Below are 17,605 nucleotides of genomic sequence, written 5' to 3' on the forward strand. Positions count from 1 at the left end.
CTTCACCGCTGTGTCTCGCGATATGTCGGCAGCCGGGAACCAGACAGGAACGAGCGCTGCAGCACACGCCGGGGCATCGGGGGTGAGTATAGCTTTATTTTAAGCATTGTTTTATGGTCACACTATATAAATCCATGCTGTTTGCATGGATTTATATAGTGTGACCTAGTTGTCAAGCACTTTCCAAGTGATGCTAATCGCCTGGAAAGCGCTTGTCAATCTGCATGCGGAAACGCATGTGAATCCGCATGTATTCCGCATGTATTCTGCAGGAAAAACGCATGCACAATCTGCATGCTTTTTTTCTGCCAGGGAGATGCAGAAATGATGCAGAAATTTTCTGCTTCATTTCTGCATCGTGGGCACATAGCCTTAGGGTATGTGCCAACGTAGCAGATTTGATGCAGAGCGTTTTTGCCTCTCTCTGGCAGAAAAATTAAAGAATGAAAAAGTTAAAAATAAAAAAACCTGTATACTCACCTCTCCAGTCTCCTCCCGGCGGCGTCCCACGGTGTACTGGCAGGACCTGCGATGACGTCATTTAGTCAGCTGATGGTCACGCGACCATCACCTGACCGCTGACGTCAGGTGATGGTTGCGTGACCATCAGTTGACTAAATGACGTCACCGCTGGTCCAGCAAGTACACCGCGGGACGCCGAGGAGAGAGGACGTGGCCGGGAGAAGACCGGAGAGGTGAGTATACAGGTTTTTTTTATTTCTTTTTTTCACTGCGTGATAGCCAGGATGAAGAGGAGTTGTAGTCTCCTCTTCATCCCGGGTACCACACGCACCGCGATTACGCCGCAAATTCGTGGCCATTGAATTTAATTGAAACGCAGCAAATCCACATATACCTGCGGGTTTGCTGCGTTTCAATGTTCCTCAATGGCCCCGAATTTGCGGCGTAATCGCGGTAGAAATGGTCATGCTGCGTTTTGCAACGCAATGCGAATTCGGCGCACTAATTAGCGCATCGTGCACAGCACATCCAAATTCACATTGCTCTGCATGGCAGACGGTTTTACAAGTGTCTTCGCGGCCATAAAAATGCCACAAGAACTCTACGTGGGCACATAGCCTTAGGGCTCGGTCCAAGTACTGTCTGTGAAAAAAAGAGGACAATACTGGGACCAATGGTATTCAATGGGGCAGTTCAGATGAACAATTGCTTTCCACTGACTCTGCGTGTGAAAAAAAATCCCAGCACGCACTACTTTCTACGGTAAATCGGATGACACTCACCCATTCAAGTCTATGTGCGCGTAAAATAAATTGGATGCCATACACAGCCACAGTATAGCATCTGCTTTTTACAGATACATTGCAATTCTGTAGCATAGGAAACTGTAAATAGTTTTGTAAATGATTAATTCCTGCTGCTGTAAAAAAAAACAGATTGTATATGGATGACAAGTGAGAAAAAAATTGGAATTGGAATTTTCTGAATGAAAAGCTGAACAATTTTTTATACACTCGTGGAAACCTATCTTTAGGCCACATTCACACATTCAGTATTTGGTGAGTTTTTTACCTCAGTATTTGTATGCCAATACCAGGAGTGGGTGATAAATACAGTAGTGGTGACGTGTTTCTATTATACTTTTCCTCTGATTGTTCCTCTCCTGGTTTTGGCTTACACATACTGATGTAAAATACTGACCAAATACTCAATCTTCAGGCGGCTAACACTAAGAAGTCTCCTGCTCTCTATACCTAAAGTATAGCGTGAAAGGCAAAGCCACCTCAGGAAGCTGACAGCCAGCATTTTCCTGAAGTGGCTACATCTGGGAAAACTCGGCGGCTACTCCGGTGACTAAATGGTGCCATGTACTGGGTAAAAGGGATTTTTTTCCGGAAAATAATGCTTTAATCGATTTGGTAGGATATTCATAGTTACATAGTTATATAGATTGAAAAAAAATAGGGGCCGATTCTTCAAAGCTTTTATGCCAGTAAATTATCATAGCATTTGCAAAATGTTTGCATAACGTGGAGTTACGCTAAAATTTTGCACCAGCAGGGGACAGGGCATGGATACGCCCGCCCATCTGATTCATTAAAAGTGTCAGCGTTTTGTACGGCAGAAATCCTATTATTTCTATCCATCGCATGGAGGTGCACGTCATTCAGCGGATGCACCGAATTCATTAAGTGGGGTGTAGATATTAATGAATTCAGCACCTTATACTCCAGCAACACTGGTGAAGCGCGAGCATGCACTACACCAGTCTTGATGAATCGACCCCATATGTCCATCAAGTTCAACCTTTCTGCACCAGTTATACATTCTCTGTCACTAGATTATTTATAACTCACAATGACATTTGTGTAAGAAGCTCGCTGATGGTTATCGGAAGCTACTGAGTGCAGTTATTTATTCCAAAGGGTTTGCAACAAAATATTAAGTTGAAGGTGCCAACAATTTAGTCCGGCCCATTTTTGGGGTTTTGTGTGAAATTATGTCCAATTTGCCTTTTTTCTGTTTTTTTGTGTTGCTCTAATACACACATGGGAAATAAACATGTGTATAACAAAATATAACAATTTTCTGGGAGAAATACTTCATTTTCTGCAACAATTTCAATGGTGCCAACACTTTTGGCCATGACTGTGTAGTACAATAGGTAGATGGCCAGCAGCCAAGGTTCAACCCATAACCAAGATACAGGTAGAAGGTGAAAAAATAAAGTAGTCATGAACTCAAATGACTGAAGCCTGTTTTCATTATGTTACGCTGAACTGCTATTTCTTTTTATGACAAATGCCAGCATAACTAGACCCTACATTCCTTCGTACTGAAAAGTATTGTGAAACACTTACCCAGATAAATGAATGATAAGGCAGAAAATATCACCGAGCTGAACTATTCTCATCAAAACAGAAATAAAACAAAGGTTAACACGGTTTTAACCAAGCAAGTCACTAGTAAAAAGATAGCATATCCAAACAAGCAGCAAAAGTAAGGTAGCAGACATTATTGAAGGGAAACTGTCACTGTCGATTCATGATGCTCAAACCGCGGGCAGCTTGAATTGCAGACTGGCCGCATGGTCACAGTCAGGTATATTATTCTCTGAAACGCTCTGTTGTTTCAGAGAAAGTATAGTCTGAAGGACCATAGTCGGAAACAAGACTAGTCCATTTGACTCTTCCCAATGCCGCTGCTGGTGATTGACAGGTCTCTTCCTACGAAAACACAAGGGAGAGATCTGTCAATCACCAGTTGCGGTGTTGGAAGAAGCCAAATGGGGGCGGTGCTGGCCAAGTCTTCCCCTCTCTTTCTCTACTGCTGGCCTAGTCTGGTCTCTGGCTATGGTCCATGTGGGTGTTAGAGTCCCCAAATGTTTTACCGCCTTCGTCATGTTGTGCAAACTTTTAATTGGAGCTGTACCAGCATTATTTTACATTTCTTGCGGTGATGCACAAAAGCTGAAAAAACGCACAAAAGTGATTAATAAATTTGGCACATCTTACTCCAGCGCATTGTTCGTCAAGACTCACGTACAAAATGCCGGTGTTGATGAATTTGGTCTATGGGACTAATAGAGATGGCCAAGTATGCTCAGCCATCTCTATTATTCCCATAGACTTTGAATGGAGCGGCAGCGTGCACGCTCAAGCGCCACTTTAATCAGGTGAAAACATAGGAACCTTATTCTACTTTTCAATGGGGGGTGGTAGACTCCAAAAGATAAGACACTTACTACCTGTGGATTCTGAAAAAGATTTTTACCTTTAGTAAAGCATTTTACCTTGAAATATTTAATGAGAAGTTGTCGTTCGTACTTTAGTAAAAACACTATTCATTCTTCTTTATATAGTACAATAGGTAGATGGCCAGCAGCCAAGGTTCAACCCATAACCAAGATAGAAGTAGTAGGTGAAAGGATAAGTTAGTCATAAACTCGGATGACTGAAGCCTGTTATGCAAAATGAATTTTTATTATGTTACGTCATTTTTTTATTATGACAAATGCCAGCATAACTAGACCCTACATTCCTTTGTACTGAAAAGTATTGTGAAACACTTACCAGATAAATGAATGATAAGGCAGAAAATATCACCGAGCTGAACTATTCTCATCAAAACAGAAATAAAACAAAGGTTAACACGGTTTTAAACAAGCAACTCACTAGTAAAAAGATAGCATATCCAAAAAAGAGGTGAAACTGTCACTCGATTCAAGAGCCTCAAACCGCGGGCAGCTTGAATTGCAAGCTGGCTGCACAGTCACAGTCATGTATATTATATATTATTATTAGAAAGTATAGTCTGAAGGACCATAGCCGGAAATAAGACTAATCCATCTGACTCTTCCCAACGCTGCTGCTGGTGATTGACAGGTCTCTCCCTGCGAACACACGAGGGAAAGATCTGTCAATCACCAGCTGCGGCACTGGAAGAAGCTGCAGCATGTCAATACTTTCAGCATTTCTGCAGTGTTTTTCACCTATTCGAATAAATGGGGAAAAAACGCAGCAAAAATGTGCATATTTTATGTTGCATTTTTCCTGCCAACACATCAGTATTGGGTATCTGTAGCAGATTAGGGTTATCCAAGAAATAAAAAAAAAAAAAAAAACTACCAGCAGAAAAAGGTATAAAACAAATCTCAGCTGTTTAAATAACCTGTGAAAGCAGCCAGGTATATTATTCTCTCAAAAGCTTCAGTGTTTCAGAGAGAATAACTTTAAATATCCGTCCGGGAAGCATAGCCGGAGACCAGACTAGTCCAGCACCGACCCCGGCCTGCTCTTCCTAGCACTGCCGCAGGTGATTGACAGGTCTCTTCCTTGCGTGTACATAGGGCGAGCCCGTCAATCACCTGCAGTTGCACTGGGAAGAGGTGGCCTGGGGAGAAGCCAGACTACTTTAATCTCCAGCTATGTTTTAGAGAAAGTATACTTTCTCTGAAAAATCGGAGCGTTTACAAGAATAATATTCCGACTACAATTGTGCAGCCAGGCTGCGATTTGTGCTGTCTGCAATTTGGGCAGCATGAATCGCCTGACCTGACAGGTTCCCTTTAAAGCAAATTTGTCATCAGGTTTTTGTTATGTAATCTGAGAGCATCATGATGTGGTGGAAGAGAGCCTGATTCCAGTGATATATGTTTTGCTGTTTCAATACAATCAGTGTTTTATCAGCAGGAGATTATCACTACAGGACTAGTTGCCTCCTCCCTCCTACACCCAGAGGACTGATTAGCAGCTCTCTGTCACTATACAATGTACACAGAAAGCTATGGTATGTGTGACTTATAGAGGGCTCAGCATGTCAGTTCTGCTAAATCTGCAACAGAGAAAACTATGATCCCATTATAACTGCTGCACTGCAAGTGATACATTGCTGGAATCAGGGCTTCTTTCCTTACATCATGCTGCTGTAGTGGGCAAGGCAACCGTGGCTGAGGGACGCATCCTCATCCCACTACGCTGTAGTACAATGGGGATTCTGGCTGGGTGTGTGTGCTTTTACCTTAGCCAGTGGCGTACCGCCAATGGCGGCAGACCACGCCACTGCTATGGGGCCCGTGGCCGGAGGGGGCCCGTGAGGGCCCCAAGCAGCGTGGGAACGAGGAGGATAGGTGAGTAGGAGGTTGCGGCGGCAGAGGAGCGGGTTGCGCAGTGGAGAAGCGGAGCACACACAGTAGCCGTTGCTCCAGCTACCACGTATGCCCGCTGCTAAAGGGACATGAATATTCCCTCTTCCCCACTCCCATGGGCGTGGAGAAGACGGAATATTCATTCTCTTTAGTAGCGGGCACGGAGGAGCGCTGAGCCGCGGCTCCTGCTGTCAGTGCAGAGGAGTGAATGTGCCGGCAGCAGCTCACCTCGGCTTCTGAGAGCGCGCGCAGCTCAGATGCCGACATGAGCTGCTGCAGACAGGACTCAGCGCTGGAGCAGAGGTGAGGAAGGAAGGTGAGTATAAGTGTTTATTGTTTTGTGTGCAGTGATTGGGGGGTTGAGGAGGCCACACATACCAGGATTGGGGAATTGAGGGGGCCACACATACCAGAATTGGGGGATTGAGGAGGCCACACATACCAGGGATTTGGGGATTGAGGAGGCCACACATACCAGGATACTTGGATTGAGGAGTCCACACATACCAGGAATGGGGGATTGAGGAGACCACACATACCAGGAATGGGGGATTGAGGAGGCCACATATACCAGGATTGGGGGGTTGAGGAGGCCACACATACCAGGAATGGGGGATTGAGGAGGCCACACATACCAGGAATGGGGGATTGAGGAGACCACACATACCAGGAATGGGGGATTGAGGAGGCCACACATACCAGGATTTGGGGATTGAGGAGGCCACACATACCAGGAATGGGGGATTGAGGAGGCCACACATACCAGGAATAGGGGATTGAGGAGGCCACACATACCAGGATTGGAGAATTGAGGAGGCCACACATACCAGAATTGGGGGATGGAGGGGGCCACACATACCAGGATTTGGGGATTGAGGAGGCTACACATACCAGGGATTGTGGGGGCCACACATACCAGGAATTGTGGGATTGAGGAGGCCACACATACGAGGATGGGGAAATTTACCCGTAGCTGCTGCATTTCCCACCCTAGGCTTATACTCAAGTCAATAGGTTTTCCCATTTTTATGTGGTAAAATTAGGAGCCTCGGCTTATATTCGGGTCGGCTTATTTAAAATATACGGTATTTTAAAATCAGTGAGTACGTGGTGCCCATAATACTGCAGGACTGTGGCGTGCATTATACTATATGGAGGTTTATGGGGGGAGCATTATACTATATGGAGGATTATGGGGGCGCATTATACTATATGGAAGATTATTGGTGGTGCATTATACTATATGGAAGGCTATGTGGGGCCATTATACTGTATGAAAGCAATTATACAGTGTGAATGTTTGTGTGGGGTCATTATACTATTTGAAGGGCTGTGTGGGAGTCACAGTTGGGGGATCATACTGTGTTAGGGTCACCATACTTTGCCGTGGGAGTTGAAGTGGGGTACAATAGTGTCATTATACTGTGCATGTGGAGGAATGCACCATAGGGGTATCATACTGTTTGGGGGGCACTTTTGTTGGCATCATACTTTATGGGGGCAATGAAGGAGGAATCTACGACTTCAGCAGGAGGTAAATTACTATGTAAAGGCTGGAAAATAATGAGATCTGCTCTTCTGTGACACTGACAAATATTTATTTTTTTGTAGGTGGGGGGGGCCCAATTAGAGCTTCTGCTATGGGTCCCCATGACTTCTATGTACGCCCCTGACCTTAGCGATAGCATCCCGATGCCTCTTCTGATTCCTCGGCCAGATAAGTCACCATTGCAGCGTGTCACACATGACGCCGGGCCTACTAATCAGAAGAGGAGCCGGTCAGCAGGGTTCTGATCTGGCGGCCATGGACTACTGACGTGACTGGTGAACCAGGTTCCTGAGACTATCTCCTGTCCTCTGTGCTTGTACTAACAGTAGCCCTAGTGCTTTATATATGGTTCTCCACTGCATTTACATCACAGAACTGACCTATAAGCATCAATAACTATGGGTTAGTCAGACCTCTGCTGGGCTGCGCCTCCTATCACATTAGTAGCCTGTGTCCTAGGCTCCTGGCTACTCTGCCCTGCTGCCTCCAGTATAGGAGACGGCTCGCAGTACTGGGATTACACTTGTCTCAGCGCCGGCACTAATAAAGCTTTCCTTCTTCAAAACCAAAGTCAGAGACTTGAGACTCTGGGGGAAAAGGGCAAGTGCGGAGGCAGCGGGGCTGTATAGTCACTGTGAGGCGGTGCAAGCACTGACTGTGGCCGGCAGGGAGCTGAGGCAGAACGGCGGCTCTGTGCAGTGAGGGACCGCAGCTTTATATGCCGGCCGGCCGGCGCGCACTGACTGCGTGTATTACGGTGTAGCCAGGGGATAATGGCTGCCACCACATAGTCCCAGGCTGCAGCCGAGGGAGATAAGTGCATGTACAGAAGCACCTGACAGACTCCATGGAGACGGAGGCACAACCAGACAGTAAGACGCGGCGTCCTTCATATTGGAGTGTGTGTACTATGGCTGCATTGTGCACTGTGCACACAGAGGACCTGGGGGCATTGGTTTGCTATGCAGAGTGACTCTTCTAGGAATTTGGCCCTCCTCCATGTTGGTCTGCTGTGTTACCTGAGATTATACCTATAGGGCTATTATGAGATATAGGACGGGCTCAGACACTATTAAAGATTGGGCCGCAGCTTGCTGACTGTCTCCATGGGCTCGGATCGGCCTTATATCGTATGCACTCAACCGATGTGTAAAACGCAGCGGGACACTGCATACTGCCAATGTTATACGCTAATCTGAGCAAGCACATATGCCATCCCTATATACAATGGGAAACCCCTATAAGGCCTCATTCAGACTGTCAGTTTTCATGTACATAACATGTACCCATTACAATGGCTTCTCATACGACTTTTGTTTTCCCTGTGCCGCTGTGCAGACCGAGTATTCGATGAACTCTACTTGTGAAGGATATATACGTCATAGAGGTTAATTGGTGCCACACATGCTGTAGTTATGCGCATTGAAATGGGACTGAATATTTTATTAGGGAACTACATGCCACACACAAAAAAACTGGTCTGAAAACTGGAAGTAATTTGATGCCGACCAATGTGGCTAAGGTTTCTTATTCCCGGCACAGAGGCTCAGGTTACTGCGATACATTGTGAATAAAGCAGAACTGGCCCCGGATCAAAAGCCGCCATTTTTATTTGGTGCTAATTTTTATGGGATTTTTTTTACCTAGAGGGATGTGTCTCGCAGAATTCTTTGGGGGTATGTCTTTAGGCTGCTCTACATACTTACCTGGTGAGCAACACCCCCTTGTGAAGACTATAAAACTTGGCACTAAATAAAAAGCCATGTATCTGTATGGTGGATTTATAAAAATTTAAATAAGAGCAATAAATGGCAACGTTTGACCGGCGACAGGCAGCCCCCTTTAATTCCCTAACAGAGCCAAGATGGCTTGTTGGCCCCCATCCTAGCACTTTGTGCCTGGGACACGTGCGCTGATTCTTAGTAAATCCATATCAAAATATGCTTGTAAGACGTAGACTTTATAATGGATTTATGGCTCATGTGACTCCTTTACACTTACTGTGCAGTTTTAGTTTCTTGGGACCTACAGAGCCTAAAAACGGCAGATTGTTGTTGTTTAGCAATGGTATCTGATTAATTTTTTTAATGATTTACGAAGCGCTGTGTGTATTCATAATTCCAGACATTAAATGCATCTTTGAATAGGGTAAGAGGTCCCACAGGCACAGTCATAGAAACTCAATGCAACAGGAATGTGCCAGGACTAAAATAAATACTAAACCTTTTTATATATGTTAAAAAACATATATGTATCCAACATGACAGACACAAAGACTTTGAGGGTGAGCCCCTATAGTAAATTGGCACCAACCACTATGCAAGACAGTATATGCAAAAAATATATATTATCCAGATAGTTAATAGAAAAAGTATAATATCAAACATATGCAGTCACATCGTAGTTCAGATTGACGTGCCAAGCAAAATAATTCTACAAAATCTTTAACCCCATATAGGGCATATAGTAATCAAGACATATAAGGCTCACCCTCCAAACACCTGACGCACAATTTCACAAATGATTAGTTAGGGGTTGTGCCTCTTTACTATAGGGGCTTCCCTGCCTGCCCACTGTCCAGTATGTTATTGTGTCTGTCATGTTGGAGACATATGTGTTTTAATCTATAATCAATAAAAAAAAAATAGTATTTGTATTTACTTTTGCCCTGGCACATTCTTGTTGGTTTCGGGTTTCTTATTTCACCATTAACATTGATTTTACATCTTAAGGGAACCTGTCATGAGATTCATGCTGTGCTGCCCTAACTATAGGCACAATGTATAAGGCCACATTCACACATTCTTATAAGTGTTACGATTCGAGAGAAATGAGACAATTTAATTTTTTTTTTGGGGGGGGGGCAGGGGTACTGTCCCCACAGGTGTCATCATAACTTTTTTTGTTATCCATTCACTCTTAAAGCACCACTCCAGTGTTTTATTTTTTTATTTTAGTGCTAGAGTGGTGGTACTAATGTAAGCTCCCTGCCCCTAGTATTATACTTACCAGCTGCCAGTATTTGCTTGGGCGATCCAGAAGCCACTATTCAATGTAAGTCTACGAGAACCGGAATGATGCTCTCTTGGACTTTAATTGAGAGCTTGTGACCGTTACCTCTGAATTCTGGACAGTCAGAAGCTGCGGTCACAAGTTGGTGGAGCGGTGCTGGGAAGAGCTAAAGACTGCAACTGGTAAGTACAGTCATGGCCGAAAGTGTTGGCATGCTTGAAATTGTTCAAGAAAATGAAGTATTTCAGAAAATTATTGCAATTACACATGTTGTTATACACGTTTATTTCCTTTGTGTGAATTGGAACAACACAAAAAAAACAAAAACAAATTGGACATAATCACACAAAACCCCCAAAATGGTCCGGACAAATTGTTGGTACCCTCAACTTAATATTTGGTTGCACACCTATGGAATAAATAACTGCAATCAATCGCTTCCTTTAACCATCAACGAGCTTCTTACACCTCTCAACTGTAATTTTGGACCACTCTTCTTTGGCCAAGATCTCTCATGTTTGAAGGATGCCTTCTTCTAACAGCAATTTTAAGATCTCTCCACAGATATTATAGGGATTTAGATCCAGACTCATTGCTGCCACTTCAGAACTCTCTAGCGCTTTGTTTCCATCCATTTCTGGGTGCTTCTTGAAGTACAGGTGCATCTCACTAAATTAGAATATCATCAAAAAGTTAATTTATTTCAGTTCTTCAATACAAAAAGTGAAACTCCTATATAGAGTTATTAGAAACATAGTGATCTATTTCAAGTGTTTATTTCTGTTAATGCTCATGATTATGGCTTACAGTCAATGAAAACACACAAGTCATTATCTCAGTAAATTAGAATACTTTATAACAACAGCTTGAAAAATGTTTTTAAAATTCGAAATGTTGGCCTACTGAAATGTATGTTCAGTAAATGCACTCAATACTTGATCGGGGCTCCTTTTGCATCAATGTGGCGTGGCATGGAGGTGATCAGCCTGTGACACTGCTGAGGTGTTATGGAAGCCCAGGTTGCTTTGATAGCAGCCTTCTGCTCGTCTGCATTGTTGGGTCTGGTGTCTCTCATCTTCCTCTTGACAATACCCCATAGATTCTCTATGGGGTTAAGGTCAGGCGAGTTTGCTGGCCAATCAATCACAGTGATTATGTTGTTTGTAAACCAGGTATTGGTACTTTTGGCAGTGTGGACAGGTGCCAAGTCCTGCTGGAGAATGACATTTCCATCTCCAAAAAGCTTGTCGGCAGAGGGAAGCATGACGTGCTCTAACATTTTCTGGTAGACTGCTGCGCCGACTTTGGTCTTAATAAAACACAGTGGACCTACACCAGCAGATGACATTGCTCCCCAAACCATCACTGATTGTGGAAACTTCACAATAGACCTCAAGCAGCTTGGATTGTGTGCCTCTCCACTTTTTCCAAATGAAAATTGGAACTCTGGGACCTTGTGGAGTGTGTCAATGACTGCCTTCTGGACATCTGTCAAGTCAGCAGTCTTCCCCATGATTGTGGAGCCTACTGAAACCGACTAAGAGACCTTTTTAAACGCTTAGGAAGCCTTTGCAGGTGTTTTTTGTTAATTATTTGAATTTACTGATATAATGACTTTTGTGTTTTCATTGGCTGTAAGCCATAATCATCAACATTAACAGAAATAAACACTTGAAATAGATCACTCTGTTTGTAATGGCTCTATATAATATATGAGTTTCACGTTTTGTATTAAAGAACTGAAATAAATTAACTTTTTGATGATATTCTAATTTAGTGAGATGTACCTGTATGTTTGGGGTCATTGTTCTGCTGGAAGGCCCATGACCTAGGATGCAAACCCAGCTTTCTGACACTAGGCAGTGCATTGCGACGCAAAATCCTTTGGCAATCTTCAGATTTCATGATGCCTTGCACACAGTCAAGGCACCCAGTGCCAGAGGCAGCAAAATAAACCCAAAACTTCTTTGAACCTCCACAATATTTGACTCTAGGTACTGTGTTCTTTTCTTTGTAGACCTCATTCCGTTTTTGCTAAACAGTAGAATGATATGCTTTACCAAAAAGCTCTGACTTGGTCTCATCTGTCCACAAGATGCCTACCCAGAAGGATCTTGGCTTACTCTCCTACAAACTGCAGTCTAGCTTTTTTATGTCTGTATTAGCAGTTGAGGTCCTCCTGGGTCTCCTGCCATAAAGTGTCAACGGATAGCTCGCGCTGACACTTATGCACCCTGAGCCTGCAGGAAAGCTTGAATTTCTTTGTAACTTGATTGGGGCTGCTTATCCACCAATCGGACGATCCTGCCTTGCAACCTTTCATCAATTTTTCTCTGCCTTCCACATCCAGAGAGGTTAGCTACAGTGCTATAGGTTGTAAACTTCTTGATTATGTTGCGCACCGTGGACAAAGGAACATCAAGATCTCTGGAGATGGACTTGTAACCTTGAAATTGTTATTTTTCAACAATTTTGGTTCTCAAATCATCAGATAGTTCCCTTCTCCTCTTTCTGTTCTCCATGCTTAGTGTGGCACACACAGACAAACTGCAAAGATTGAGTCAACTTCTCCCCTTTTCATCAGGTTTCAGATGTGATTTTCATATTGCCCACACCTGTTAATTGCCACAGGTGAGCTTGAACAAGCATCATGCTTGAAACAAAGTTGTTTTATCTACATTTTTGGAAAGATGAAAACAATTTTGTCCTGCCCTCTTTGGGGGGTTTTAGTGTGAAATTATGTCCAATTTGCCTTTTTTTGTGTTGTTCCAATACATACAAAGGAAATAACCATGTATATAACAAAACATGTGTAATTGCAAACATTTTCTGGAAGAAATACTTAAAGTTTCTAAAACAATTTCAAGGATTCCAACTAGTGATGAGAGAGCATGCTCGTTAATCGAGATTTACGAACATGCTCGGGCGAACACCGAGTATCTTCAGCGTGCTCCGTGTTATGGTTGAATCACTCCCGTGTGCTTGATTTGCGACTATTTGACAACTTTAATACATGTGAGGAATGGCAAACAAACAGGCATTCCTCACATGTATTAAAGCTGTCAGTCGCAAATCATGAGCATGGGAGTGATTCAAACATAACACCGAGCATGCTGAAGATACTGGGTGTTTGCCCGAGAATGTTCGTAAATCTCGATTAACATATTAAAAAGAAATAGCTTTTTATTAAATTTGGTTTTGACAAGCTTCCCATCCGGGGGACATGAAGAAATCCCTGCCTATTAGCTTCATTTCCAAACCCCCCCCCTCCCCCCCTTGCACGTCACAGGGCTCTGTGACGTACAGTTCCCGACCGGATCCCTATCCGGTGTAATTTACCTTGTACGAAGGCGCAGTAATCCCTGCCGTCTGTGTAGCCTTGTGGAGCGAAGGTGCTGGGAAGGCAGAGTGACTCACCGGTACCTGTGCACAAGTTTCCTGCTCCACACTTTCCTGCTCTTGACTGCAACACAACCCCAAAGCATGATTGATCCACCCCCATGCTTAATGGTTGGTGAGATGTTCTTTTCCTGAAATTCTGTGCCCTTTTTTCTCCACACATCCCTTTGATCATTGTGGCCAAAGAGTTCTAGTATAACCACATCTGTCTACAGGACTTGTTTCCAAAATGCATCACACTTGTTTAGATGTTCTTTTGCATACTTCTGACTCTGAATTTTATGGTGAGGATGCAGAAGAGGATTTCTTCTGATGACTCTTCCATGAAGGCCATATTTGTGCAGGTGTCTCTGAACAGTAGAACAATGTATCACAACTCCAGAATCTGCTAAACCTTTCTGAAGGTCTTTTGCAGTCAAGCGGGGGTTCTAATTTGCCTCTGTAGCAATCCTACGAGCAGCTGTCAGTGGGATTTTGCTTGGTCTTCCAGAACTTATCTTGACCTCCACTGTTCCTGTTAACTGCCATTTCTTAATTACATTTTGAGCTGAGGAAAGGGCAACTTAAAAACACTTTGCTATCTTCTTATAACCTTCTCATGCTTTGTGGGCCTCCACCATTTTCATTTTCAGAGTGCTTGGCAGCTGCTTAGGAGAACCCATGGCAGTTTTTTGGCACACAGTTAGAGGAGGCTGGGTTTTTATAAAGCTGGGAAATTTGCATCACATGGCCTTTCCTAACGATGATGGTAAACAAGACCTATCCCTAAGAGGCTAATTAAGGTCTGAAACCTTGGTCAAAGTCATCTGAGCACACAAATCTCCATCGGTGCCCCAACTTTTGCATCTGTCGATTTTTCCTTTTCGTTATTTTTAAATCGTAAAAAATGACATAAAAAATAGATAAATAATCGTAAAAAATAGGTAAATAATATATGTATGTTACATGCTGGGGGTTAACTCACTTAAAGGGTGGGGTTTTATGGGAATGATGCAGAGATGGGAGGGAAGTTATTCCCCATACCTCCACCTCAGGGTGTGGCTGAGCAAGGTTTAAATGCACAGTCACCATTTTTTTTTTCTCTGTTGTTGTGTTTGGAGAGGCAAGGTCTCAAGACTGGACAGCCATAGTTCAGGAAGGAGCTAAAGGCTGGACTATAACCGATGTGGGTGAACCCCCCACACACACATGGACTGTGCTATCGTTTATATTTTGTTTGTTGTTTTGCCAGTAAGGCCGTGTTTATTTTGCTGGAGCTGCAAGGCTTTATGCCATACAATAAAGCCTGAAGAATAAACCCGGGTTCCTGAGTCTACTTCTGGAACCCGCCGAGTGAGTCGTCTTGCCACTAATTATATATGTATATATATGTCAGGAAAATATTAATATCAGGGACAGATTAATAGACTATTAGCCTCTTCTCCAATGCCCTCTCCTGTAGTGTTTGTCCAGAAATGACAATTATACTGTGTCTTCCTGCAAATTATCCCCCACAGCCAAAGGCTTTACACATGAAGTGTCACAAGCTAAAATGCAAATGTATTTCCTCTTAACACAGACCAGAGATAGATTGACACCTTCTCCCAAGCAATGAGTTTGGAGGAAAGAGGAAATGGTTCCTTAAGTTCAAAGACACTCATAAACAATTCCTGGCTACCAGCCATAGCCAGATCGGCTCCGATATTAGATATGAAATAGTATGAGTTCCATACTTCCGGCAATAACGAGACCCAAATGGGTAGTGACCAAATCAGCCCAGGAATGTGTAGATACTTTTCCAGGGCTGTAACCAAAATCAGGGAGCTGTAGCGCAAAAACACCAGAATAGCAGACTGCAGCTATGTGAAGTGTGATATCAAAATAAAGATAAAATCATAAGGGAAAAAATGGCGTAGTTTGCGAGCTTCTGCGATCAACGAGCGATGAGTTATCGCAGAAGTTAGCGTTTCTAATAAAAATGTACAGGCTGGAGACCGGCTCACATGATGTCACCACTAGGAGCATGTGGCCAGATCTCCCCTTAGGTATAAAATAATCTATGGAGAAGACAGGAGCACTCATTGCCAGGTGGGAATAAGAATTATAAGCAACGGGTCCTGTTCAATAACAGCATATTCCAATCGGAGAGCCCCCCCTCCACCTATATAGATGCATAGTGAGCACTTGGAACCCCCAGGTGCTTCACAAATTGATTCGTAAAAATGAAAAAGTGTTTTTTTTTCACTTTTTCATTTTTACGAATCAATTTGTGAAGCACCTGGGGGTTCCAAGTGCTCACTATGCATCTAGATAGGTGCCTTGGGGGGTCTAGTTTCCAAAATGGGGTCACTTGTGGGGGAGCTCCAATGTTTGGGCACACAAGGACTCTCCAAATGCAACATGGTATCCGCTAACAAATTGAATATAAAATCGGCTCAAATTGTTAGCGGATACCACGTTGCGTTTGGAGAGCCCCTGATGTGCCTAAACAGTGGAGCTCCCCCACAAGTGACCCCATTTTGGAAACTAGACCCCCCAAGGCACCTATCTAGATGCATAGTGAGCACTTGGAACCCCCAGGTGCTTCACAAATTGATTCGTAAAAATGAAAAAGTGTTTTTTTTTCACTTTTTCATTTTTACGAATCAATTTGTGAAGCACCTGGGGGTTCCAAGTGCTCACTATGCATCTAGATAGGTGCCTTGGGGGGTTTAGTTTACAAAATGGGGTCACTTGTGGGGGAACTCCAATGTTTGGGCACACAGGGACTCTTCAAATGCAACATGGTATCCGCTAACAAATTGTCGGCTCAAATTGTTAGCGGATACCATGTTGCGTTTGGAGAGCCCCTGATGTGCCTAAACAGTGGAGCTCCCCCACAAGTGACCCCATTTTGGAAACTATACCCCTCAAGGATTTTATTAAGGTGTATAGTGAACATTTTGAACCCAGAGGTACGACACAGAATTTGTTTACATTAGGTCATCTTATTGAAAAAGTTGTCATTAGTCTTGAGCGCAAGTGCTCACTACTTGAGTTTGCATTGGGTACTCAGGTATGCACCATGTACAACGTGTGCTCGAGTGACATGCTCGAGTCCCTGCTCCGCATGTTTCACGGTTATTAGACACCCAAAAAAAAACATGCGGGGATCGCTCGTGCATGGCAGGCAATCCCTGTAAAGTTTTTTTGGCCGCTAAGCCTATGGGGCAGAGACTCGAGCATGTCACTCAAATACCCACGATACTCAATGCATACCAGAGCATCCGATGCAAACTCAAGTAGCGAGCACTTGCGCTCAACACTAGTCGCCATATCGTCATCTTTTTTTCTTACTTTTGAAAAAAATCCCAACCCCATCACAACCCTAACCCCAACCCTAACCCCAACCCCAGCCCTAACCGTAGCACAACCCTAACCGTAGCACAACCCTAACCGTAGCACAACCCTAACCGTAGCACAACCCTAACCGTAGCACAACCCTAACCGTAGCACAACCCTAACCCCAAACCCAGCCCTAACCCTAGCCCAATCCTCACCCAAGAGTTTATTTTTGACGCCGTTCCTCGTGCGGTATAAGTGATTAGACGACTTTATTCTTCGGGTCGATGTGATTGCAGCAGTACCAGAATCATATGGGGTTTTTATGACTGACAACTGTCACACACTAAAAGATGCATTTTTTGTAAAATCTAGTTTTTGCATCGCCATATTTTGAGAGCTATAATTTTTCCAGATTTTGGCAGACAGTCATGTGATGGCTTGTTTTTTGCGGGATGAGTTGACGTTGTTATTGGTGCCATTTTCAGACACGTGACATTTTTTGATCGCTTTCTATTCCGATTTTTGGGAGGCAGAATAAACAAAAACCAACAATTCAGGAATTATGTTTTTTTTGTTTTTTTGTTTTATTCTGTTCCACGTGTGGTAAAATTGATAAGGTAGCTTTATTCTTCGGGTCAGTACGTGTACAGCGGTACCACATTTATATCGGTTTTCTATGTTTTGCACTTTTACATAATAAAAGCAATTTTATAGAAAAAAATATTTTTTAGCAT

General features: G+C 43.5%; 1 protein-coding gene across 1 annotated transcript in view; it reads left to right on the plus strand.

Moving 5' to 3' along the window:
* Positions 1-7,705: 7,705 nt before the first annotated feature.
* Positions 7,706-17,605, plus strand: part of LOC141259414 (major facilitator superfamily domain-containing protein 8-like) — a 61,380-nt gene continuing 51,480 nt past the window's right edge. The window contains exon 1 of the mRNA XM_073675353.1: positions 7,706-8,029. Within this exon, the coding sequence (XP_073531454.1) occupies positions 8,005-8,029 (25 nt within the window). The 5' untranslated portion in view covers positions 7,706-8,004. The remainder of the gene's footprint in view (positions 8,030-17,605) is intronic.

This window comes from Phyllobates terribilis, unplaced genomic scaffold (assembly GCF_046119375.1).
Source record: "Phyllobates terribilis strain yellow unplaced genomic scaffold, ASM4611937v1 Scaffold_3__8_contigs__length_932513732, whole genome shotgun sequence".
Classification (NCBI taxonomy): domain Eukaryota; kingdom Metazoa; phylum Chordata; class Amphibia; order Anura; family Dendrobatidae; genus Phyllobates; species Phyllobates terribilis.